Consider the following 27994-nt stretch of genomic DNA (forward strand, 5'->3'; position numbering starts at 1 on the left):
CGTTACTGACGCTGATATTTTGACGTTTGTTATTTTTACAGATATATTCAAAGCGGTACGAGAACGTCTCACTTTGACCGTCTTCTCGCGGGACTACACCGCCCCTGCACCGTGCTGTTGACCCCATGTCGGAGCAAATCTCGCGGTGTTGGCGGTTGACGGCGGTTGGAGATGGAGTCCGAGGGGGCGGGGTGCAGCAGGAGGGAGCAGAGATGTTTGGAGCTTTTTTTTTAATATAAAATTATTTATTTAAATAAAAATGGCCGCCGTGGAGAGCGGAGAGGAGAGACTGTAAGTGGCTTTTTACATTTATCCTCCCTTACCGTGCCGCCGCTACCGTGGCTCCGACGGCTGAGAGCCATTTCTGTCGTTTGTTTTATCGAAGTGAAAGTGCGTTGATTTTTACCCCGGCCTGTCGCGGCGGAGCGGGGTTAGCAGGAATACGTCACCAACTTACTGCTCAGTCTGTACTTTAGCTGCGGAGCGGAGCTTAGCCTTAGCTTAGCCCGTCCTCCGCGCACTACCGGGCCGCTCCGACTTTACCACAACTCTCCTGGAAGTCAGGCCGGGGAGTTGTCACAAATATCCCAGCCGCGGCTTAGCGGCGACGGTGCACCCCTCCTCCCGCGCTCCGTCTGACAGGCAGGAGCTAACGGTTGCTAGCTGGTTAGCAAACACAGTGTTCTCATGAGAGGAGGGTCCGGCTGTTCACACTGCTCATCACTAACCCGGGTTAACCCCGCTCACCAGTAACCTGGGCTAACCTCCCTCACTGCACTCGCAGCCTCCACCCAACCACCTACCCAAAGCGGGCTGAAACAGATCATTACCCTGTTAGCGGCCAGCTGCCTTAGTGCCGCTGAGCCACATAGACACAGAGTGTCTGCCACTTTTTGCACATGTTTATAACTGCAGAACGGGAGTAGAACCCATCACCTGTGCGTGCGTGTGTTTGTGTGTCCTAGTTTCTTCAGCAGCTCACTTCCTGTTCCACCTGCAGCTTCAGCAGCACCAACACTCACTGAAGTGTTTGTCTCTCAACAGCATCACTGCCATCATGCACTAAATGTACACACACATTGTACAATGGCAGAATTTATCAAAATAAAAACACATGGGTTTCCTACTCATCCAGCGGTGTGTCTAAAAGTTTGGGGGTTGGGTGCCATGCCCACCCCCTTGAAGAAAAACCAAAAACATTCGCAGGAAGAGATCCTACAAGCTGCTGTTCCTCCAATGGCCACTTGAGCCTGTCCAAAAGTGAGGCCATCTCCTTAGAGTCCAGTGTTAAAATGCCAAACTTTACAGCATTCAAAATCATATTTAGACTTTGGTACAAAATACATTGTAGACTATTATGGATAGTATCTCCTGTCATAACAACTCATGAGTAGGGTGATTTTTTTTTTTTTTGTAACTGTAGGCTTGTTTTAATAGTCAGTTGTACTAATTAGTACACATTAGTGGGTGTGGCTCAGATCAACATGGCAACCAGGACAACAGAGCTTTAAGAGTAGCAGTGACCGTTTTAGCCCCCAAACCTAACCACTTCATATTATATATATATATATAATATGAAGTGGTTAGGTTTGGGGCTAAAACGGTCACTGCTACTCTTAAAGCTCTGTTGTCCTGGTTGCCATGTTGATGTGTTGTTTTGTATGGATAACATACATACTGCGGACACAGAATATACTTCCTTTTGAAAGACACTGGTCTCATATTTGCGCTAGCACAAAAAAGTCACTCTCCGTGAACAGACAAATTTCTTTCTTGTGAATGTTTCATGCAAGTGTCCTTTTATTTTGAATTTTTTCTAAAATTATTTTTGACTATGCTGATAACTTTCTAAAACTATCCAGGAAGCTTTTACTTTGAAAATAGCACACATTAATGCATACTTTTAAATTTCCCAAAGTAATTGGAGACACATTTAAAGTGGCCTGGTAAATTTCTGTAATTAAATAACTGGTGACTTTCTTTTTGAACACTTTAATGCTTTAGTTCAATATTCCTGTGAGTAACTGGAGTTTTTTATTTTAGAAAAATTTTTTGAAAATTTTTATTGGGAAAATCTGACAAACTTCTGAATAAGTTTTATCTTACTTAGGACTTGGCTGTAGATGTCTGTAGTGAGAGCCTGTGGTTGTCTGGCTCTTTCTGCTTACTCTGGTCACATCAGCTGCCTGTTGAACTGTAATTCACCAATCAGGAAACGGGGCTTGAATAGGCTCTAATTGAATCAGCCAATTGGAATATTCAGTTTGAACTCACCAAATGACACCAATCTGACAAAAGCTAGACCATTTGAATCAATTAAAGACTAATTTGCTGAATCAGCATCCACACTAATTAAAATCATTCCCATTAAAACGATATACACATATTATTGGTTCAGTAATTATAGTCCAGTAATGTAATCTGTTTGTTTTTGCATAATGAGAACTTTTCCAATCTGTGCAAGAAATATAATTCATTTGTTAAAGTTGTATAATGAGAAATGCCAGTCTGGGAGTATTTCTTACTTGTGCTAATGAAATAATTTACTGACATCCATATATGTGGACCGGCTTTGTAGGATTTTATATTACTGTCATAACAAAAGAACCAGCGTGAAAGTAAAGTTCACATTCAAGATAAACTTTAAATAAATCCCGGATCAACGAAGCCTTGAATGTTCACCCACAGTAGCAGAGGAAAAAAAGGGTCTTAAATAAAGTATTAAAATATTGAATGCGTACTTTGATGAATGAGTCAGGGGATAAATACTTGAATCACTACAGTCATGGCATTTTACTGGTTGCAGCTGTAGTGCAACCAAAACTATGTGTGTCTTAAGAATTGTGTTCAGTGTTTAGGGATTTTTAGGGATTTAAGTTATTTATTTGACTTACATCTTAAATTTTACAGCTGCAGCTAATGTTTTCAAAGGAGCTCTTAAGGGGGGCCAGTGCCACCCCATGCCCCGTCTCTGGACACACCCCTGGGTCTGAAGGCCCTCCAGGAAATTCTGAGGTTATGCACTTCACTTCCTGCAGTCTGATGTTTTCTGCATTGAATTATGATGAAAAACACAGATGAATGCTTGACATCAGTTCAACTATCAGACATTCTGTGGCATTTTAAAATAAGTATTCTCAACTTTTCACATTTATTATGATCCCTGCTGAGTCAGCACACATGTTTGGATGTTTTTTGTTGTCTTTTGTGTCCAACTGTTTTCAAATGTGAGAGTGAAAGTGCAACAAGGTGATAATTTTGTCTGATTTCAGGCTGCTTTTCTGTTAGCTCTCTATATTTGGTGAGTTCACCATTTCATAGTGCTGTGTGAATGTATAGTGATTCTTTATACAGCCTATTTATGCACTTGAAGTATCTCAAAATAACAACCAGTGTTAGATGTTCATGGTGTAATTACTAATTTAAGGAAAATACTGCTGTATGATATAGGGCTGGGCCATATTATACCTTTCACGGTAATACCAGTACAATTTTAGGCAATGTTAAAAAAATGAAATATCACGATAGAATATGGGTAAAACACGCATGCGCAGTGCCTTTGTTTTTATATGCACATTGTACAAAAAACATGGCGGCAGCGGAGAATGAGAAGGGCAAAAGCGGATCGTTGAGTGAAACAGATGAACCAGAATTGGTTTGTAACTAGCATGGTGACAAGACGCTGACTCAACAAACAATCGGCGTAGCTTTAAATAGCTGCACGCCTTATGACAAAAGCAGCAAACACTAGGGGGAACTAACTAATGAACTAAACTAATATAAACAGCTGCTTGTTTAGGTGAAAATAAATTGATGGGGTTTTTTGCACTAATAAAGTTGTGGTATCGTCAGTTATATCGTTATCGCAAATTTTCAAATATATATCGTGATAAATATTTTTGGCCATATTTTCCTGCCCTAGTATGATATAATTTATGACAGAAATACACCTGGATATATATTAATCTAGCTAATGTTGATCTGTCATGTTGTGACAGCATAATTAAAATGACCAGAGCAACTTTCGATACAGGGAGTAAGAAGAATGAATCAGTGGATAATTTCAGACACAACCTGTGGGTCACTCCATGTCAGTTTACCAGGTGCCTCCCACCTGACCATCTCAGAGATTCCTGAAGAAGTTCCAGTGGAAATATTCATGTCTTAATAGGAGTTATGCAACATTCCCAACCCCTACTGTATTAGTTTTCTCAAAAGCAAAAACAAAAAACAACAACAACAACAAAAAAAAACTGTTTAATGGCATATTCATAGCATATTTATAGAGACATGTCATGACATGTCTCTATAAATATGGACTCTCGGGAGTGGAGCTCAGGTTAACGTAGAAAGATTGGTTATGTGATCTCTGACAGCAGATTTGGAGGCCTGTGGAAACCACAGGTTTGGAGGTAGGGGACTGATTTTAGTTCAGAGCTTCTCATATACAAGGCACATAATGTTCTTTAAATTGCTTCAAATCAGATGAATGTTTTCACAAGTATTAAAGCCTGAAAAGGAAAAAAGCAAAACCAAAAAACTCCAACGTATTTTCATTCAGCTTCAGTATGATATTCCTCAGCTATGATACCTGGTATCAAATCCAATGTAACAGTTAAACAAAGAGCAAATTTCTGTTAATATTCAAATTTAGAATTTGCTCCTAATACCATATCATCTCAACAAAATATACTGAAATTAATATATGTGTGTGTGTGTGTGTGTGTGTGTGTGTGTGTGTTTTAGGCCATGTCCACACTGATACGTTTTCATTTGAAAATGCATCTGTTTCTCTCCGTTTTGGCCTGTCGTTCTCACCGAGACGGCGTTTTTGGTCAAGGGAAACTGAACTTTTTGAAGACGCTCTCCAAAGTGGATAAATTTGAAAAGCCGTTTTCGCATCGCCGTGTGGACTGCCAAGATGGAGGCTTTCGAAAACGATGACGCATTTTAGTCATATGATGCAGTGATGTGAAGAATTCAACTAAGATGTCGGACGACATTGTAGAGGAGTCATTTTGTTTGCTCCTAATTTTGACAGCTCTATTAAAGGTTAATGTCAGTTTGTACATGCTCCATATAGCTCCAGATAAAACTGGGCACTTTTCCTCTGCATTTTGCTGCGACTTTTCAAAGAGCCGGAAAGTAAATATGGAAGTGACGCAAGTCAATCATCTTACGTTTCACGGATGCGCAGTACATTAACAGCCTTTTCAGTGTGGATGAAAACAATTGAAAACGATAGTGTGGACATGGAGCGTCTTTAGATGAAAACGCCGTTTTCAAATTTAACCGGATTAGTGTAGACGTAGCTTTAGTCCCCAGGTTCGTCTCGGGTGCTGGATAGTTGTCTGTGATAAGGGTAATGAATCTGAAAGTATTTGCACCTTTGAGGGTTTGATAACTTTCTTTGCCAATAAAGTTTCCTCCTCTGTTAATTTATTAGAACAACAGTTCATCTCTGAATGTGTCTTTCAACAACCTGAGCATTATAGAGGACATTGTAGGTAGGTTGGTGTCGTGTGGTGGATGGTGGTCTTCAAGTTCAGGAACAGACAACAGGTTCACATTTGGATTCCTGTCTGCTGTTCTGGCTCGATAGACAGCAGACTCAGTGAAATCACACACGCTGAATTAGGCTGGGTGATATGAGGAAAATCGAATATGATATTTTTTTGGCTATATCACAATACAATATATATATCGTGATATGTTTAAATAGCCTCCAAAAACAAATGTTATTTTTAACTATATAGTGCTTAAAATTGCACTGCTATACTCATTCAAAAGGATCATTCAATATTTTTTTCTTCTTTGAATACAAAAAATCTGAATGAATTGAAATGTTTTGTTTTAACCATTTTTTAACCATCAGTTGCACACAGAGGTTTTTCACAATGACAATACTGTGATAGTAAATCTAAAAATGACTGTAAAATATAAAAATAGTAATATAAAAAAATGTGGTGACCTCAAATTACAGAAACAAAAGTCTAGATAGTGACCATAGAAACGACTGACCAAGACCAGGTATCACAGCTGGTTTATTTAATGTTTTCTTTGGCGTGTGGGGGGACGTTGACATTCAGTGTAAAACATCCTTAATTTTGCAGTGGATGACTTTTCAATAAATAAATTTGTGGTGCTGCTATCTTTTGCAGCAATAATTTTAGGGCATGTTTTGCAAATTGATGCATTTTGTTCAACAATCTCCTTGTGAAATCCAAACGAAAGCGCGTCTTGTTCCCTTCCTCATCTGAAAATCCCGCTGTCGTCATATTTTTCCCTATCTGGTAGTATATAAACAAGCATGCTCAGTGCAGTGTGGGTAGCAAACTTTCTGGTTGGGAGGGGAGGACGAATGGTGCATTTGCAGCGTGTGGGAGAAAAAACCTCTGAATTACAGGCAGACAGCTTAATATTTCTATGTCAATTTATTCTCGATGTTTACGATAAAGCCATTTTAGCCATTGTACGTGAAAAAACTCGCGATACGCCGAGTATATTCGATACATCGCCCATCCCTTCTCTGAATGTCCTTGGAGCTGGCTGATTCTGGTTTCGTATGCCTGTTGAAAAGTCAGTAGGTAGGAGCTGTGTAATACTACTTTAGATTCTTGGAAGAAATACTACCTTTTTTTTAAAATATGCGCACTGTTGGACAAGGGATGATATTAGTTGTTTGTAAAAAAGGTAAAACACTGGCTGTATGAAACGACTCTAAATTCTAGCAATAAAATAGAACATAATCTAGAGTAATGGACTGATATTGAAAACCAGACCTTATTTAGCCTAAATGCTCAATAAAACCACACTGTATGTGATGACTTTCATTCCATGACTTGTCCGGTCAGCTTTTACTTCGGCCTTCGCTTTTGCCATATGTCATCCAGCCGGTTCTTTTTTGACTCTTGTTATTTTAGCCTATTTGCATTATCTGGACTCAGCATGGTGTCATGTGACGTGTTGACACTCCATTTCCACATACCTCCATACATCTTGCCTCCATTGCCTTTCAAACAGCCTGGTTGCCTCTGGTCCAGATATAGTGCTGTTTTGAAGTGTTGGCATCATGTCAGCATTAACAAACTATTCCCACCAACTGACTGCTGAAGGAACATCCTCGGTCTAGCTGAAGTCGTATGATGGGTAGCTTTTCCCATGCTTTTTCCCTTTTCATTAGGCAGTGGCCTGTCTGCACTGGTGGTTTGCTCTGCGTCAGAAAATGATACGTTTTTAACCGTGTCTGCCTTGTGTCTACCGAAGTTAAAATGGAAATATAAACCAAATTTAAAACTATTTGGTTGATGTCAGTTCAGAATTAACAGTAAAGTAAACTAAAAGCATCTGGCCAATTTTAAGAATGTGTTTATTAATGTTAAAAGGAAAAAAGAAACCTCTCAGATGTACATCAGAGTTACCTTTGTAAGCATTTCTGAGCACTGGCTTTAACCAGCAAGAGCAATTGTTAATTTAGGTGCAATTTGTCATTAAACTCACATCTTCCTATTTTCATAGACTAAGAAAAAGATAGTTACCAATGCCTAGTCTCTGCCAGTGCGACACAAAGTGCAATATTTATGTTAGGTAATGTATTTTACTTTTTTAAACCTAAAAAGACTCTGAAGGGGTTAGTGAAAATATGTATAAAAAATTATTTATTTATTTTTTTTACCTTTTGTTGTTCAGCTGATATCCGTCTACTTATGTTCACTACAGGCTGACTCATTTATCAGTATGTAAGTGAGGTTAACCAACATTCATTCCAGCTTCTATCACAAATACCACAGCCTTACTGAGAATAATAATGATGATACTCATTTTAATTGTAAGGATCACAGAGTGTTTCACAGTTTGGATATAAACAAGACATTTGAGAGTTTTCAGCATACAGTTCATGTAAACAAATATTCATGTTTTTATACAAGTAATTAAAGTAAAATGTGAGTCTTAGCAACATATATAAAGTTAGTAGGGGTAATCCTAGATGCAGGCTAGTGCAGTTCAGTGATGTGACATAATAACCACTGCAAAAAATATGCAAGACTAAATTTAAAAGACTCAACATCAAATAAATACATTTAAAATGGTCTTTAAGGAGAATAAGGGGATCAGATTTTAAAACCTAGTGTCATCGCTATTCACCAATCACAGGGTAGAACAGGTTTTTCTGATGACGGTTTAACTTTTTATCAGGTTATTTTTATTTAGTTTTTTATGTTTCTGAGTTTGTAAACAATAGCCGTTGGATGGAAGAGGACATCTTGGCTTGGATATCCTCCAGCTAAACTGGGGGACCTAAAATATTGGCCTCCAGGGGTTAAGTCAGCAGACTAGCAGATGGATTCCCAGATTGCCCAAAAGGACCTAGAGAACTACTTGGTCCAAAAGCGCTTTTTGTTTTTTGTGTTTACATCGCAGCCTGAAGCCCCATGAAGATCAGACTAATCAGTCAGCTGCTCAGACTTGTCTGTCACATCTGAACTGAGCTTTTGGAGAAACTCTTCCAGCTTCAACACATTAGGATGTGAAATATTAAAGTTCTGATGGTGCTTATAGGTTCTTTGTTGTTGGAAATTAGAAAAGTGTGATTGAGAATTAATGGGAGTTGGATGCTGTGGAGGAGCTATGAGGCAAACGAGGAGATGAGGAAGGCCAAACAAGAGGGTTATTGATGTGAAAGAAGACATGCAGGTGGTTGGCGAGACAAAGGAAGAAGCAGAGGAAAGGAAGTGGTAGAATGACAGGAAGACCAAAAAAGATTAGTTTTAAGATTACTCTTGCCTCATCATGGTCTTCGTGGTATCCATTCATTTATAGTTTTCTTCTGCTGTTATTTTCTTCCTGTACCTCCCCCACCTTCTCTCATTACCCAGCTAATACTTTAACACAGTCTCCTAACAGTTTGTGAAATACTTTTGACTTCTATTGATTTGTGTGGTCTAATATGTACTGATTTATGTCCATGGTTGTTGAATCTCGGCTATTACAGTTTGTGTTGCTTTCAGAATAGGACTAAGCATTTGACCACTGAAACAGTACCAAAACAAAGGTTTCACCAAAGTGTTTTTTCAACCTCTCTAGACGTTCTAAAAAAGAAAAGTTGCCATTATAAACACTGTGCATTTTATATCCTTATATCAAATAAAAATATCAAACGTTTGACCTCTTGCTCTTATCTTACTGAGGTGACTGTTAGCCACTTACGCAGTAACCGATTTTAAAATGCTGACATTGTGATAGCCTGCACATGTTAAGTTCACCATGCAGCAACTGAGTCAGAATTTTCACATGACGGTTTGACAACCTTTAATGTAAAGTTGTTTACATGAAAAAAATAAGAGGTGTTGATAATACTGGTCTGTGTATGAGAGGTCACTGTGTGGCTTTAGTAACCAAATTAGTTGTCAGTCAAGTGTAGTGTTAAAAATAGACGCATGCCTTTAACTTCTTTATTGCAGTGTCGTGACTATCACAACTGTTCAACCTATGGTTTTTGACCAGGGAGACACTGTTGCTGTTTGTCTTTAGTGTTCATGTTTCTGTTGTTCATGTTTCTTCCCCTGAAGGGAGGGACTGTGCAATAGGTTCCATTTGTCTGTCTGTGTGTCTGTTAGCAGTCTAGCATCCAGTTTTCAAGATATCATTTTCAAATTTTGTGTGACAGTAGATATCAATAACAGCTCGAGCTGATTTTATTTTGGTGTGCCTCAGGTCAAGGCCTGGGTAAAAACTTTATTTTACCCTCAATTTTTTTATGGATTGTCTTCAAACTTCACAACAGTATACTAGGCGTTGGGGAACATGAGTACCTAGTACCTAGGCTAAGTATTTGACCCAGGTCAAAGTTTACCTTGGAAAAAAAATTAAAGAAACCATATCGAGTAATATATCATATGAAAGGGGATAGTAAGAGCTGTACAACACCCTTTTAATAGAGTTAAGCTCTGTGAGTGCTCATGTTGTTACTTCCTGTTTTATATTGAAGGGTCAATTTTTCCCAGGTGTCTCATGGGCTTCCTTCCCACTTTTGCTGTTTTCCCTCCTTTCTACTTGCCTTCACCTGGTAGTTTCACCTGTTTGTTGCTCAGTTGTATTGTATTCTACACACTGAGGTTGACCTCCCCTTTGTCAGATTGTCTGTGTCTTTCTTCCTCATGCTCCTCTTTGTGGATATTTGTTGGACTTTTACTCACTTGACTTTCAGTATTTTGGGATTTTCTTGGCTTGGCCTTTTTGGATGGTGTTCTGTTGTTTACCTACCTGTGCTTCCTGTGCTTTGTTCCTCTCTCCAGCAAATCCTTACTATATTTTTTCGGACCATAAGGCGCACCGGATTATAAAGCGCATTAAGTGTAACTAAACAGTATGATAAGTCAAACTTGACTCAACTCATTCTTCTTGCTTCCTCCACTTCCGTACCATTGATTCATTAATGTTGAATTCTCTTGCAGCTGCTTTATTCCCATGTTGTTGCAGTATATTAATGACTAATATTGTGGATGGATTATCTCAGTTGTTCTCCTGACTGAAGTTTGGTCCGTTTATAGCATCCTGCCTTGGGATTGCATTTGTTCCTAACCATCAGGAACCCTCATGTTAACTTTTATCAAGTGGGAAAAAGTTAGTTTTTGTCCTCCAGCTTCACTGTTTATATTATGCTAACATAGCTGTGTCGCTATATCCCACGTCATTATACGTCATTATTGCACATCATTTTATCCCAGCTAGCCCAACTTCAGTAACCCTACAAATGTCACTGCTGTTTAGTTTTCTGTCTTCATTTATGCTGAAAGTGGTAGCAGAGCTGAATATCTTAATTCTTTCAGAAATCTCTCAGTCAGAACATGCTATATCATTTTTAGGTGGAAACTAGCGAGCTAACTTCCTGCTAACTTCTAACTCTGTTAAATTTAATAAATTCTGTTTTCACGGATGCCTGGATGTTAAACTTAATTGTTACACCTGGTAAAGCAGCAACGCTGATCATTTTATTAAAGATGAAAGAATTTAGACAGTTTTAACTCTGTGACGCTGCAGTGTTCGTTTGACTTTGGGACCTGAAGCAGACGGAGTTTTTGGACCCAGATTACTCCGCGAAGCTCCTGACTACCTGATCCAACAATCCATCAAGCGGTGCGGCTTCATAGCTTAGCAAAGTGGTACTAAAACATTTTTTGACAGATTTTTGAGCGCCGTGTACCACATAAAATCGATTGGAGGTCAGTAAGCACAACCAGAATTCATATATAAGGCGCACCGGATTATCAGGCGCACTGTGGATTTTTAAGAAAATTAAAGGATTTTAAGTGTGCCTTATTGTGCGGAAAATACGGTATATATAGTTTACATCCGTCTCCTCATAAGTTAACACATGAATGTATAGACTTTGTGAACTATAAGTTTGGCTGTGCTGCAGATAATGAATCAGATAAGCTTTTACATAAATGTGATTGAAATCTGAATGTCTAATGCACCCAAACACAACACACAGATACTTTAATATTTTATTTATATATAAATCTGTTTTTATAACATGCAGGTTTTATTTTATAGCCAGCAAAGACAAAGTAGTTGGTGTTACACAGATTTATCTAGTTCCAGCAATTAACATTCAGAAACAGAACAATTGCACCCATCTGTACACATCTGTCAGGTTAAAGCAGAAGAGAAGGAGAATATGAAAAAGAGGAAGTGCTCGTGAATGCAGCCAATTTAAGACAAGAATTTTCTATTACAGATTTCAATGTCTCAAAACCACCTCAGAGCTTTTGTTTTCATGCATTCAGAAGCAATGTTTATTCATTTTATGAACTGAAGTTTTTAAATGACTGATTTAAAGTTTAAGAAAACACAGGCATTCTGTTGGGTCTGACATTTTCAGTCTCAATGTGACATTTAACTGGAAATGTGAAGTAAACACCGGTCCGAGTCGTCTTCAGCCCTCATGCTGCTGAAATAATCATTTAACACATAAATATTAATGAGAAATTCTGATTAGTCTTTTAATCAGAAGAGAGCTATCTATCCTCTGCTGTCAGTTCCACCAGTGACTCTGATTTTGGTCTCTTCTGGTTTCTGTCAGAGTTTATATTTAGTAAGGTTAATCTTGTTCCAGCTGTCAGACTTATGATGAGAAACAGCCTCTGCTCCCCGTTAGAAAAACAGGAAATTCAACATCGTTTTGCACCAAATAAAGATGGTCGGTCAAAGCAAGATAAAAACCATCACAGTTTCATATAACTTTAAAAACTAATTTGGTGTACTGAGGGAATTAAAAACTGATTAATCTGCACTGAAAATGTGTGCTGCAGCTGATCCAAAGCTTTCTTAGATAAAGTAGTTGTATTCAGCTGAGCAAAGGACACAAACTACATCGAAACTTGTTAAGTTCAAGAAGCATCAGGGGGAAATGCACCGCTCATGCTTATCTAATCTAACATTAGATGTGTATCTCTTTTTGTTACAAAGCTGCTGCAGTGGGTAAAAAACACCACAGTGACCTACAGTAACTTAAAGACGAACCATAGCGTGAGTTGAAGACTTCCTGTTGGTGCGTTCAGGGGTAGTCAGTCACTGTAACTCAGCACTTCCTGCAATTGCTTCACAATCCTGTCTTTAAGTGATGACGTGATGAGTCCTGCTTCCGGGCCCAAACCACTCTGTGTTTAATAAGGCTGTTGTGTTTTTAACAGGTTTTAATGCTTTGCATTTTGTTCTATTTAATCTACAAGCCCCTAAAAACATTCAGTGATCACTGTCGGCCTCTCTTGGTTTCTATTATCCTTATTATTTTAAAGCTCAGTTTTTAACACACCTCAGTTTTGTGTAAGATGTATCTACAGCCCAGCCCATGCAGCAGTGTGTTAATGACTAACCTCGTATTGTGGATGGATTATCTCAGTTGTTCTTCTGACTGAAGTTTGGTCCGTTTATAGCATCCTGCCATGCGATTACAATAACAAATTTCCCACGTGTGGGACTAATACAGGTTATCTTAATTGCATTTGTCCCTGACCATCAGGAACCCTCACGTTAACTTTAATCGAGTGAAAAAGTTAGTTTTTGTCCTCCAGCTTCACTGTTTATATTATGCTAAGATAGCTGTGTTGCTAGTGATCACGTAGCACGCCATTTTATCCCAGCTAGTCCAACTTCAGTAACCCTATAAACATCACTGCTGTTTAGTTTTCTGTCTTCATTTGTGTCGGAAGTGATAGCAGAGCTGTACGTCTTAATTTGTTTCAGAAATCCCTCAGTCACAACATGCTGTATTGTATTTAGATGGAAACTAGCGAGCTTACTCCCTGCAAACTTCTAACTCTGTTAAATTTTATAAAAAAAATTTCATGGATGCCTGGATGTTAAACTTAATTGTTACACCTGGTAGAGCAGCCACACTGATCATTTTATTACAGGTGGACATATTTAGACACTTTTTCGACTCTCAGTGATGCCGCAGTGTTCGTTTGACTTTGGGACCTGCAGCGTAGTTTGGGACCAGGCACGGCTAATGACGTCCGACTTAAAGACCGGATAAGAGCACCAGGCTGCTTGAGCTGATAAACTCACTATGAGGTCCACACACAAAGGCAGGGAGTTTTACCATCCATCACCAAAAAAAAAGGTCTGTACCCCGTTTAGCTCCACTGTTAACGTGGGCTTTATTTCTGGAAAGGTCCGAAATCTGATATTGATCCAATCAATCACATGCATGGTTTATAGTGTAATATCCCAACATTCACTACATACAGTTGTAGGAAAAAGTTTGTAAATCCTTTGGAATTTGCTTTATTCTGCATAAATACAGAATAAGTCTTAAAAGTAATAAAAATGTTATAATGTATAATGTTGGGTGCCCACTTTTTCCTTTTCAGTGATTGATGGAAGTAGCCACCATGACATGTGTCACTGATGTTGGACTTTATATTAACATTTAGGCGATCGCATGCTTGCTTTTGTAATCTACAAACACCAGTCAGATTTAGCAAACAGACAAAGGATTATGGAGAGGGAGTCACAGCGTCTCACCAGCTTTAGCTTTAGCAAATAGAAGACCAAATCACCAATAGCCAAATAAAGGCATTAGAGAGCATTTGTAGCTGTCTGCGAGATAAGTGCTGCACAGGGACGTCTACAAAGTGCTACACAATCAGAACTAGGAGTAAAGGGTCAGGCAAGGTACTATATAAGTAAGATTTCACAAACCGTACATAAAAGATGGACGTAGTCACCTTGTTACCCATTGGTTTCAGGTTCTTCATTTAAAGGCATTAAATGAAGCGTTAGCATTTTGGCAGTTATAGTGTGGCAGCTATAGTGTGTGTATAGCAAGTAGTGACAATATTTGGATTAGCGGGTGCTGCTGGTAAAGATATCCACTGAAGCCAAAGCTTTTTAACATTAGAGTCTATGAAGATTGTCTCACTTTTAGAATCAGCCTCAATTGGCCATTAGAGGAAGTGGAGGTTTTGGCACTTCATTTTTAGCCTCGGTGATTGCTGCTTGGTTTCCTCGCTACAGGCCTTCTCACAACATTTATGTTGGACATTGTTAAACCATTATCTTTAGTCTTCATTGAACATTATTAGGTGGAATGACTTGTGAGTTTTAGGGTGTCGTGTTGTATCTTGACCCATTTTCTTTTAAGGAACAGTCTGTGGACAGATGCCCTGACATACATAATTTGCTGGAATTAATCAGAATTCATTCCTAAATCAATCACCACAACCTGTCCTCCATGGATGTGGCAAACACATAACACTTCTTATTTAACTACTTTTTGCTCAGCCAAAATTGCAACAGCTTATTAATGGTCCAGGGTCAGGTCTTGTTAACCATTTATGCAAAGAACGTAATACAGTGAGAATCACTGACACTTGACTACTTCAAGAAGGTCCTGCTTTAGATTTTATGAAGTCTGTCAGAGCTTTGTATTGGCGGTTAGAAAAATGGCACGTAATTTGCCTTCATGCAGCTTTTACATGGTTCAAACTCAAATATCAGGTCTGAAGGATCTTTGGAGTTAAATGTTCTGCAAACATTTGATGGGAGTGAAGTAGGGCTGCCACGATTAGTTGACTAGTCACGATTACGTCGACTATTAAAATTGTCAACGACTAATTTAATAGTCGATGCGTCGTTTGAAGCTTTGTAAGATTTCGAAAGACGCAGGAATAAATAGTAGGATTTAAGAGTGTAATAACGGACTGAAACAGAAGAACAGCACTGCATGTCCAGGGATGCCAGCTGCCGTTAAACGCCAAAGAAGAAGAAGTAGTGTCCGGGTTTCATAGCTGTGTCCAAATTTAGCGGCCGCATCCTTCGGAGGCTGCATTTGTAGGTCAATTACGTTACAGGGACGTGGCACGCCTGTCCAAATTCGAAGACTCCCCCCAAACGCGGCCAAAAAATGCATTCTTCATTTCCCCAGATTTGAAGGATGGGTCGGGTGTATCCATCGTGGCCCAACCTATCCCAAAATTCATAGCGCGGCCCAGTCAATTCCAGTTTCCAACAATGGCGGCAGCTACTTAGTTTATCAAGACATCACATATTTGCAAAAGTGCTCCAATGTTTTCGGAGACGTCTGTTACCCACCAGCTCGATAGCTAACCAGGGTTCAAGGCTCACTAGAGCTGGTGAGAACAGCGAACTGACAGATGCATTCTGGTGCAATAAGCTGTACGTTTTACGTCCAATGGATGCATTATCTGATTAGTCGACTAATTGCAAAAATAATCGGTGACTAGTCGACTATCAAAATAATCGTTTGTGGCAGCCCTAGAGTGAAGCTAAAGGAAGCCTAACGTGTTCTTACTGATTCAGTCAAACACTGATCTGAAAGTGTTCTATGTGGATGAACTTATATTTATGAAGTTATTTGGATTCTTGCAGTTAACAGGTTGTGGTCATAATGTCAACAGTATGATTTTCTCTCTTTTTTGTGCAGGGAGGAGGGGCAAGAAGGTGATGAAGGACCTATTGAACCCCAGCCTCCAAGGAAGGAAAAAGACAGGTCCAAGACCAAGAAACCCCGCAGGGAACGTCGTCATGCTGAGCGGGGGACGGAGACCATGGCCTCAGCTTCAACCTCAACAGCACAGCAGCCACAGACAGGGTTGGAGCAACAGACCCAGGTAAAGACTGCATTAGAAGTTAGTAGAAACAGTGGAATCATGGAGGGACAAATTTCATCACCTGCTGAACATCATGACACATTTTGCTCAGGATGAAGGACAAGTTTTTGCTCACCTTTTCCTTGCAGATGTCAGAGCCAGTGGCCGGTCCCTCAGAGCCAGGGTCAGAGTCTGCAGGTGGTAGCGAGTCTGCCGGATCTTCCAGGCAGCGGCGCTCCATCATTCGGGACCGAGGGCCGCTGTATGATGACCCATCTCTGCCCGAAGGCTGGACCCGCAAACTGAAACAGAGAAAGTCTGGACGCTCTGCTGGGAAGTTTGATGTCTACCTAATCAAGTAAGCCATGCCCTGAGCCACCCTGACAGTGTGCTCGTTTTCCAGGATGTAGAGGAGTAAAACCCCCAAATGAACATTTGTGATGCTTTTTTTTTTGCTTTTTTTTTTTTTTTTTTTTTTGCTGTTTAGCTCGGAGGGGAAAGCGTTTCGTTCCAAGGTGGAGCTTATTGCCTACTTCCAAAAGGTTGGTGACACAACAACCGACCCTAATGATTTTGACTTTACTGTTACTGGGCGTGGGAGCCCCTCCCGCCGTGAGAAGCGCCCACCCAAGAAACCAAAGGTGGTGAAACCATCGGGGCGTGGTCGTGGGAGGCCCAAAGGTACTAAATGATGTGATTCTAGAAGTTATACTGGAAAGCTGTTCCTGAGTATTTCTATTTGAGTATTTATTTTTTCTGTAATTGTGTATCTATTTGTGTTTTTGTAGGCAGTGGGAAGATGAGGCAGGCTACAGAAGGAGTGGCAATGAAACGTGTGGTTGAGAAAACTCCGGGCAAACTGCTGGTCAAGATGCCCTTCGGCAAAGCAGAGACCTCCACTGGCACCACGACCACCACCTCAAAGGTATGGTTGCTCTGTCGTTTAGTCGTTCGTACATTTTCGAGAAGCACAGTGTTGAGATTGTCGCAGTAAGCTGAATAACTCAAACATGCATTTCCTAAGCAACTTTCCTCATTTCTTCTGTCCAGGAAAGCTAACAGAAATATGCTTCAAGGAGAAAATATGCATCTCTCCAAAACTGATGTTCACACGTATAAACATAATCATTTAAAGATATTTTGATTAAAATGATCACACCTCTACACCATAATGTCATCCAATGAATCACCACTTTGTTGAGGTTGATTAACTTGTGTTTTTCAGTAACCTTCAAAGCAGCTCTTGAGAGTCAAACTGGTCCCCCTTTGACCTACAGGTGTAATGTAAAGAGCATCCTATATCAGGCAAGACAGGAAAGACTGAAGACCCAACTCCCAACCAGTAACATTGGGTCATACTGTCCTGCCATTCTGGCTCACTACCTTCAAGGATAGTTGAGGCGTCCTGTAATTTTTACCCCTCAGCTGTGAAAGGCTGATGGGTACTGCCTAGGGCTGCCACAAACGATTATTTTGATAGTCGACTAGTCACCGATTATTTTTGCGATTAGTTGACTAATCAGATCATCATCCATTGGACGTAAAACGTACAGCTTATTGCACCAGCAGCATCTGCTCTTATATAACTATCATTAGCTTACAGCTTTAAGTCTTTAAGGTATGTGCTAACTAAAAATAAAGACAAGATGATAGTTTATTAAATTTTAATGAAATTTGCAGATTGTTTCAGTGGAGTTTAATAAATTCCGCCGTCTGCTCCTTGCTATCTAAAATATAACGGGACACCAGAGTATATTCTCCAGCATCTCACACTTCTGATAATCAGTTGTCTGCTTGACGTTTATTCAGCTGTGTAAAAACTATAACTTTAATCTCAGCCAAACCAATTTACTCAGGAACAAATAAAATACTGAAAAAAGCCAAACAATAACATTTTTAAGTTATCTAAGTGACTTATATATGTTTAACCTGAGTAGCGAAAGATGGCAGTGGGTTTGAAAACGATTTGCCGGGAGTCCGGTGTTCTGACGGGCTCTAGTGAGCTTTGCCCCCGGCTAGCTATCAAGCTGGTGGGTAACAGACGCCTCCGAAAACGTCGGAGCGCTTTTGAAAATATGTGGTGTCTTGATAAACTGAGCAGATATTTGAGGTTTACACAGCTACATTCTCGCATGAAAATATGTTAAACGTTTATTTTGTGACCCAGAAAGAATAATAAGAGTAATATTAAAACTAACTAGCTGCCGCCATTGTTGGAAACTGAGCTGGGCTGCGCTATGAATTCTGGGACAGAGCTACTTCTTCTTCTGGGTTTAACGGCAGCTGGCATCCTTGTACATGCAGTGCTGCCATCTCCTGTTTCAGTCCGTTATTACACTCTTAAATCCTGCCACTTATTCCTGCGTCTTTTGTGATCTTACAAAGCTTCAAACGACGCGTCGACGATTTTGATAGTCGACGTAATCGTGACTAGTCGACTAATCGTGGCAGCCCTAGTACTGCCGTCATTTTGCCGGGCGGGTGGGCAGCATGGACACCAAAGTTTGTGAGTGTGATAACTCGAGAACAAGGCAACATAGGATTTTGAAATTGATACCATAGCTGCCTGTACATTGGACAAGTTCAAATCTCAGTGATCTTGACTTCAAGGTCAAGGTCAAGTTTTCTTAAAATCTTGTGAGTTCAATAATTCAAGACGGAAATAATCTAGGATTTTCAAATTGAGACCATAGGTGTATCTACTTGGAATCTGAGGGGTAGTGCTGGTGGCAGCTTGTATTTTTTTCTTCTTTTTGTGCGTGACAGCAAATAAAGGCAACCCAAGGTTTTACCTTGATCAACTTTAGCCTGCAAATAACTATTTAGAGATAGTTAAATCATGTTACAGGAAATGAAAGATTGTAAATCCTCATTTGTAGCAAAGTTAGAGACATGGCTAAGGATCCTGTGTGTGTCTCCAGTTCCATCTTTACAAAGACCTTCTGAATATCCCAGTGAAAAGAATGGGAAGGGAATTCATGGAAGACTTTGTTTACCTTCGTAGAGTTGTGTCCTGAAGATGGGCAAAACAGCTAACATACACTGAAATAAGGTCTTAAGCAATTGATCAACACAAGAGATCCACAAATCATCTGGAAGGTAGAAAAGACTTTCATTAGGAGTTTAAAATAAAACACTTATCTTGACTGGCAGTAGTCCTGCCAAGAATGTCTTGAGAGTGGATACTGAGGACTTGGCTGTGCACTAGTGTTTATGATTTTCATGGTTCGAAACTTAAGGCTCTACCTGGAGAAGCACCTCACAAACAGAGGTAAATGATGAGTAATAGTAGATAGACTGTAGTATGTGGTTGCAGTAAGTATGGTTAGTATTTTCATCCATCTATTATCTGCTTCTTATTTGGACCTGGATCTTGGTGGAAGCAGTCTAAACAGATATGCCTAGATCTCTCTCTCCTCAGCCAGCTCTTCAAGGGGGACACCAAGGTGTTCCAAAGCTAGCTGAGTGACATGATCTCTCCAGCATGTTTATTGCCTACCCTGGAGTCCCTACTATTTGGATATTTCCAAAACAACTCACCTAGGAGACATCCAGGAAGCAGTCTAGTCAGTGCTTTAAAATCTTAAATATGATTTTATAATTCCAGCAACAATGCTAATGCAGGTTTTTCCTGTTGATCTGGCAATTCCCCTGCAGGTGGTGTCTCCTGCCTTGGTGACCAAGTCCCGCCCTGGCAGAAAGAGAAAATCAGAACAAGAACTTCCGCCTCCACCACAGACTGCCCCCAAGAAACGGGGCAGGAAACCAGCGTCAGCCTCCACAGCAGCATCAGTCGCCACAGCATCCACTTCCGCTGCATCAGCCTCTGGTAGCTCAACAGCAGGAAGTTACGCTGCAGCTGCCATCTTGGCTGCTGAGGCCAAACGGAGAGCAGCTAAGGAGTCTTCCACCAAACCTGTTGTCCAGGAAACAGCTCTGCCAATCAAAAAACGTAAAACGAGAGAGACAGTGGAGGAAAGGGAGAGTGTGCAGACTCCAATGGCTACAACAACAGAGACTGGAAAGTCAACAGCGGCCGAGGAGGAGAGCAGTACAATGGCAGGAGGTCCAAGCTCAGAGCCTGAGCCCGCCCCCTCTGAGCAGAGCCAGTCACAATCACAGAAGCAGCCTTCTGCTTCAGATGACAGCCAACCACATGGACACAAGACACATAAAGGGCGGAAGCACAAGGACAAATCAGGAGAGGCAACAGGTGATGGTGTAACCAAAGGGGAAGAAGTAGGTGAAGATGTAAGCGATAAGGGAGGAGAGGGGGGATTGGGTGGAAGGGGTAGCAGTAGCAGCAGTAGCACTAGTCCGTCAAAAAGCCACAAAAGGAAGGAGCGAACACCTCACAAGCACCACCATCACCACCACCACCATCATCAGCATCGCCACCAACAATCCACTGTCTCAACATTGGATGAACCTTCTCCTCCTCCTCCACCCTCTGGACACCCAGCACCTTCTAGCCAGTCCAAGCCTGACATTGAGCCTCAGACTGTGCCTCAGCTCACCTCCCAACAGTCGCAGCACACCCAGCAAGCTCTTCCCAGACCGCAGTCCAAGTCTGCACCACAGTCCCTGCCCGAACCTCGACATCCTACCCTGCAACCACGCTACCAGCCCCAGTTTCCCCATGAGTCCCAAGCCCAGAGTCGTTACCCAGCACCCCAGTCCTCTCCTACCCGACACGGCCTGACACAACCACGGCCCCAACAGCCCCCATCCCAAACCCACAGTCAGCCTCAGGCTGCCAACCAGAAAGTTCCCTCACAACCTGTTCATTCCTCAACCCAACACCGAACCCAGCTTCAGAGTCAGCATACGCAACCTCAGTCACATCCTCCTCAGTGCCCCTCCATCCTGCACATCCATCCGCACCAAACAAGGCATCCACATCCACAAACTACATCCCCCACAGCACCCCAACCTCAAACCCAGTCAAGGCACCCATCTCAACTCCAAACCCAGCTCAAACAACAATCTCAGCCCCAGCCCCGACAGTCACTTCAGCCTCAAATTCAATCCCAGGCCAGGACCCCAACTCAAGCTCAGAGTCAGTCCCAATCCAGGCCTCCAGCCCAACCTCAGTCTCAGTTGCAGCCCAGAACCTCGGGCCAAACGCAGCCTCAAACCCAATCCAGAACCCCAGTCCAGTTGCAACCCCTATCCAGGACTCCAGCCCAATCACAATCAGCACCCCAATCCAGGACCCCATCCCAAATGCCGTCGACACTCCACGCTAGGACCCCAACCCAAACTCATCCTCAACCTCAGTCCAGAAACCAAGGTCAAATGCAGCCTCAATCCCAGTCCAGGACCCTAGCCCAAATGCAGCCTCGATCCCAGCCCAGACCTCAAACCCAAATGCAGCCACAAGCCCAGTCTAGAACTTCAGCCCAACCTCAACCTCACCTGCAACCCAGACACCAAGTGCAACCACAGACAAGGCCCCCATCACAACATCAACTCCAGACTCAATACAGACCACAATCCAGTCAATCTCTCTCCCAGCCTAGGCCGCCCCAGTCCCAACCCCAGTCCCAAGCACAACCACACTTTCAGCGGATCCAACCACAGCTGCGCTCCCAGCCACACTCTCAGCTTACCAGGCCAAACGTGCAGCACCTCTCATCCAGCCGACCATCTTCCAGCCTAACCAGGACCAACCTCGTCCCTGCTCAGCAAAACCAGAGCGAACAGCCACAAGACCTGAGCACCACAAGGCCTGGCAGAGGGAGCCTGATCCCGAGCCGAGACGTCAGCGTGGAAGGGGTTAGGACAGAGGGGAGAGGGGAGCCAGCCATGCCATCTGAAAGCAGAGAGGTTTTAGGAGGAGACAGAGGATCAAACAGCACCTCGAGGCCTCCCAGCTCCATGCCTCCTGGACCTCCTGGAGTATCTGGGGCTGGTCACGTGCCTGGGGCAGATGGTAGGGCTAGGCTCCGGGCAGAGCCAGAGGCAGCAGGTGAGGGTAGGGAGCTCAGAGACATCGTCCCGCAATCTGCTGTTCCCTGTCCCAGCCGAGAAGAAACCGTAGAGTCACGGACTGCTGTCAGCGAAAGAGTCAGCTGATTGGTTGGACTGATGAACCTGCCGTCTACCAATAGCCTGACGGACTGAATCAGCACCAGGCAGAAGAGGAGTATGACTGGGATGTCCTTGTAATGGTTTTTACACCGTTTACAGATAGAAGGAAAGCGTCACACAGAGCTGGAAGGACTGTCGCAGCTTGTTCTCTGTTTGATTCTGTCTGGAGACTCTGTAAAGTTCTGGATTAGAGAACCAACCTGGCGCTGAGGGACACCTCGAGTGGAAAATGGATAGTATCTTTTTTTCTAGGAAAAACAAATGAAAAGGAAAAACCGATAAAAAGTGTGTGTGTATATATAATCAAAAGGCAGCTGTTGTGTCCCGCTAGTCTCCGTGGGGAGGGGGGGGGGGGAGTAGTTTGGAACTAAAAACCAACGCTTAACAACACATTACTCTGAACGAAACGTTGCTTCCGGAATATAACCTGTTTTTTTTATTTAGTATTTTGATAGTTTATTGTTTTGTCTCTGTTATACAGCTTTAAAGTCTGATATTATTGACTGACAGTCCCTTACTCATCGCTGTGCTGCTGACTGACAGTCCCTGACTTTTAACCTGCTCTTAACTCCTCCTGTTGACTGACTGTCCCTTACTGAAACTAGTCCTCGACTGAAAGCCTCAGAGATGATGTGAGGCGGCGGTTTGCACCTTAAACTGGTTTCTCGGAAATCTCATCATTTGTTTTCGTCCCCATTTTCCATTAAGCTAACAATAAACGGAGAGGGGGCACTAATGTTTTCCATCCATTTTCAGAATGCCTCCTACAAGTAGTGAATCTAATCTGTGAGTATTTATACCCAATTCGTGACTGTACTCGGCCATGATTTTGAGTCATTCTGAATACCGTCTAAAATGTCTGAACAGTGTGAGGAGTTCTTGATTCCTCTTAGCAGAGTCAGTTGCTTGGCGAAAAAAAAAAGCCTCCTCATTGGTTTTTCCAAGTATGTCCAACAGAGCAAGTTGTTCTTCCAGGATGAATCTGTTTTCCGTAGTCTTTTGTTTCCAAAGGAAGCACTTTTAATGTCAAACCAAACCCACTTTCACAGTAGCTTTATTTTAGTTTTTAGTCTTAATGAAAGAGTGGGAAATTACTTATTTTTATTGTGTCTTCGTGTTGAATATCTGGAACAGTTTGCACTCCTCCAGTTTGTACAATCAACCGCCTGCATGTCGCTCGGAGACCCTGCAGGCCTTCAACCAGAGCGCACCTACGCAGAGGTCAACCCTGCCAGGTTTTACTGTCGTCTAAAACCTGGACTGAGGTCTGGTTCAGTTTCACGTGGGTGTAGTTGTGCCGAAGATGGGCAGAGCTGTTCATTGAGCTGAAATCTTAGCTGTAAGTCTGCAAATTCATTTCTGAGAGTGATTCAGAGGGCGCTTAGGGGGACTTGAACTTAGTGAAGTTAGGTCCAGGATGACCTCTGGTCGTTTGATCTGCAAAACAGAAGCAAAGAGAAAAAATGTGGTACAAATAAGAGCCGCATTTATTTAACTTATATTTCCAGAGGTACTCTATATTTATTCCTTTATTTCTTTTCCTAACACTCTTGTGCTGCCAGTCTTGTTATCAGTAGACGGCTATGTTTCCAAATGCTGGGCGCATGTCACATCAGAGCTACTCTACTTAACGGTTTCTAACTTACAGAAATGTTGGAAAAACTGGGAAACTCAGCTTTACCAAAAGCTCAGATAGATCTGACTAAGCCCTAATAAGGAGATGTGATAGCAAAATCAAACACTAGGCAGCCTGCTGATAAAAGTGTTGAACAAATATATATTTCTAACTCTCCAACAGTAGTAAAACAACCTCATTCTGAGTTATCAATGTCCCTGAAAAGCAGCTACTCTATGTTTTTATCAAACAGCTGCTGGGCTGTCTGAGCTTCTCTGGAGAAATTTAACCTTTGAGTTCTGCTGCTGTTTATTGAGTCTGCAGTAAGGATCATACTCAGACATCTGATGATATGAACACTCACAATCCGTAAACATGAACAAGGTTTAGGCTCAGATAAACTTCTTTCAAGGAAGTAAAATGTTGCTTCAGACTGCTGGTTTTCTGCAAAGATAAGACAGATTAGTCCGCTGACATGGCAGCAGCTGTGAAAAAAGTCATGACAAGGTTACATCTCTGCTGCGTTCACATCTCAGTTTCAGTTCAGTTCTGTTTTATTTATGTAGCAACACTTAAGGCACTTTATATTGTAAGGCAGATGTTACGAAGAGAACCTCAACGATTTGATGATCCCTTCAAATGAGCAGCTGTGGAAGAAGAAAAACTAAATTTTAATATGAAGAGACCTCCAGCAGAAACCAGGCTCAGGGAGGGACAGCTGTGATTGGTTGGGGGTCAAGGTGAAAGAGAAGAACAGCTTTATCAAAAAGTTTTCAACCTTTTCCATCACTGTGCAGGATGAAGCCTGCATTACTGGCGCGCACACAGATTCTGGCAGCAAAAAATACATTATTTCCTCTGTTTATGACGTTGCTTGAACACTACTCTGATGCCCCCATTGAACCAGGCATCAGTGTTGTTTAAACAAACCGTTACCGACAGTTTCACCTTAAAGAAAGCGTGCTGATTTTTACATGCGGGACAGATAACTGTCAGATGACTAAGACTGATTGGTTGCATTCCCTCAGGGGTTGGCCAACCACAAATGTTAAGCAATCTGAGCCTCACTCCAGAGTTTCTTAACTTTCAGAAAGTACTACACCATGAGCAGAGACCTTTTAAGTTCTCTGGAACCTAATTTAGACCCTGGAGTCTTTTTGAAGGATCCTAGCAGTATAGAAAAAAGTCAAATTTTCCATCCTTACTTTCTACTGTCACAACTGAACCAGGCGCCTCGTTTTCCAAGCACAGACTGCATAAAAGAAGGACGGTGCTGCCCAGTCTGAAAAGTGGAACCATTATGAAAGTGCCTTAAATCTGTGTTCTTACTAATGGCCAGAACTCCAAGTCCTAATGTTTAGAGGCCAGTGAGAAGGTGACCCTACTTCTCACTTCATTGATGTCCTCAGTAAGCACTTTCCTGATGAGGTTATGCTCTCAGTTGCAACTTTGAAGTTTTCCTCAACATACCATGATTTTGTAAATTGGTTTCCCTCTCATATAAATAAATAGTATGAAGGGAATGCTTTAGCTCGTGGCTACCGTATCATTGACCAGCCACGAGTCTACCACCCACCTTCCTGGACCTTCTGCCATGGTTCAGGGTTGGTGAATTGATCCCAGGCCTCGTATCCCTGGGAAAAACACTGTAATCCAGAGTTGGTTTTGATGGCAGGCAAGCACCTTGTAGATGAGTATGTGAATGTGTGAATGACAAGCAGATTGTAAGCCGTTTTCTAGACCTGCTAAGGTTGAAAGGCGCCAAATAAGTGCACATAAGCTTCTTCCGAATCTGGACTCTTCTGGCACCACAATGCCAAACCCAAGGCTTTGCAGACCAGCACTGACTATGATCTCTTCTTTTGTACAGTCTGTGTTTACTGGAGGCATTCAAAACATCAGACTTGGGTAAAACGCGTGATCTGATCGGGACCTGACTATTGATTGAGCATTAGCAGCTGAGGAGCAGCACAAACGCTTCCATTTTTCTCTTAACTCTGAAGTTTTAGTCTCCTCCTCGCCTTAAAACATAACCAAATGATCAAGGTTAATAATGAGCATGCTTGGATCCATTCGGAGACCTTTGGGTATTGGACATGTTGATATAAAAACTCACAGATGTAAAATTCCAACTCATTAAAAAGAACAAAGCAATCTGAATGCAAAAGTTAAAAAAGGCCAGGGGGACTAGGAAGAAGTTCATTTTTAAGTGTGCAGCTCTGAATTGTGACATGAAAATATAATAGGAAAAGTACAGCAGCAAAATAAGCAACAAAAACTTTAAAATCAGGACATAAAAGGAGACAAAATTATGTTAAAAAACAACAGTAATAAGAGAGGCTTGAATGAAAAGAAAAATATAGAACTGCATTTTTTTTTTTGGGCAGGTTGTTGCCTTCACTGCGTTTCAGTAAGTTTAGCTGCTAACTTTTGCTCACCTATGTTTGCTTGTCTTTTTTTTTAGCCCTGGAGGTTGCCGCTTGTTTGAAGCCTCCGTACTCTTTGTTTAAAGGTACTTGAAGAAAATTACTGTTTAGTTAATTTTTGAATGTTTCCAAAGTCTTTTATACTTGGATGAAGAGATACCAACTGAAGTAAAGAACAGGTGGTATTTTTGAGTAATGTCACAAGATTGTGCAGCAATGTAGCCTTTTTTTTTCTGTAAGTACGCAAGTTATATATATATATATATAGAAACATATTTGCTTCACACAGGTGGCCTAGAAAAGGGCAAAGCTTCCTTAAAAAAAAGGAGCGGCTAAAAAGAATTTAATGTTAAAACGCATAAATAAGCTACTTCTTCATTCACAGCAGTTATCTCTGCCTGTTTTACCTTCCTGACACAACCCCAAAGGGATTTGTGTCTCTTCCTCGAATCACACCAAGGATCTTTTGCTTAGAAGATCAATGTTTAAACAAATATACTATGGTTGTGAAAGCATCTCACCTGTAAGACGCTGCCTACCTGGTGATGAAAGGTTTCATAAAATTTTTAAACGGTAACTCCAAAAAGAACAGTTAACCCTATTTTGGAATTCATCAGGTTATATTTAAAAATTCAATATAAATTTTACTAGACTAGAAGAAGTTAAACAGAAAAGCATCTTAGAGCACACTCACTGTCAAAACACTGCCCCCTGGTGGTGCAAGCCTGAGTTAAATTATGCAAAGGGTAACTACAAAAAGTACCTTTAAAATGGAATCGAGGTGTTAACCCATTAACAGGATGGTGTGCGTCGTTATTGGTTCTAAAAATAAATTTATTCATGAAAATATAAATAAAACAAGCTGAAGGGTACAGAAAACAAACTTATGTGAACTAAAAGAGTAATTAAAACCGTGAGAATTATAAAGTATCTTCCTTTTTTTAGATCATCCTGAAACATCCTGTCAGGAAGCCCAATTTCTCTCATAACCCTTTCTCTTTGGGAATCTGAATGTCTTCGTCCTGGACAAAATAAACGTGCCTCGCTCTGTAAAGTCCTCGCGCTGTGACGAAGCCTCTGCGTAGGTGGCGCCACCCAGTCTGCCCAGAGCAGCGAACCCGTTTCCTTCACGCTGCTGCAGAAATCAAACGTCCCGCTGTAATCGGACTCACTCCACAGGACTCGACCCGGCACAAACTACAGTAACCAGCCACCATATTGCATGTTCCAGAGTTTAGTGCCTATAATATTGTGCGTCTTGCCAGAAGCCACCATGTCAGCCAAGCCATGTTGTGTTTCTAGATTAGTAGTGATGTGTGTGGTGACTTCATAGTTGCTAATATTGAGGATGAATATTCTGCTTTTATTCTGGTTGGAATTCAGTGGAAACTCCAATACACTGTCGCTGTAGACAAACTAGTTTTTACCTGTTTTCTTATTTTTCTTTCTAACTAAAAGCGTTTGTTGTCCCCTGATCTGTGTCGTCTCTTTGACTGCCTGAGCTTCTCTTTTTCACACAAACACCTCAGAGGACGAGGAGCCAATGGCTGAAACATCCTCATCTTCACAGTGGCTCTTGCAGGAGTGTCGATTATCCTATCACTCCAAAGAGCACATACAGGACATATCACATGTTAAACCTGAGAAATCTGGTAACAGCTTATTTTGAATTTGATGCCTTCACCTTGTGTTGCAACAATCTTCTTACTCGATTTTGGGTTTTAGCTGCTCACCAGTGAAGG

At 41.5% G+C, this 27994-nt stretch overlaps 1 protein-coding gene across 1 annotated transcript; it reads left to right on the top strand.

Annotated features, from left to right (window-relative positions):
- On the top strand, positions 1 to 27991 carry mecp2 (methyl CpG binding protein 2). Its single transcript, XM_085394510.1, has 6 exons — positions 1 to 291; positions 15953 to 16139; positions 16268 to 16476; positions 16606 to 16799; positions 16907 to 17043; positions 19776 to 27991. The coding sequence occupies exons 1-6, from the start codon at positions 260 to 262 to the stop codon at positions 22194 to 22196; spliced, it is 3180 nt and encodes a 1059-aa protein (XP_085250636.1). The 5' UTR covers positions 1 to 259; the 3' UTR covers positions 22197 to 27991.
- Positions 27992 to 27994: the final 3 nt, after the last annotated feature.

The sequence above is a fragment of the Rhamphochromis longiceps genome, linkage group LG20 (genome assembly GCF_057381845.1).
Source record: "Rhamphochromis longiceps isolate RC_006_pf linkage group LG20, R_longiceps_female_GT1.1, whole genome shotgun sequence".
Classification (NCBI taxonomy): Eukaryota; Metazoa; Chordata; class Actinopteri; order Cichliformes; family Cichlidae; genus Rhamphochromis; species Rhamphochromis longiceps.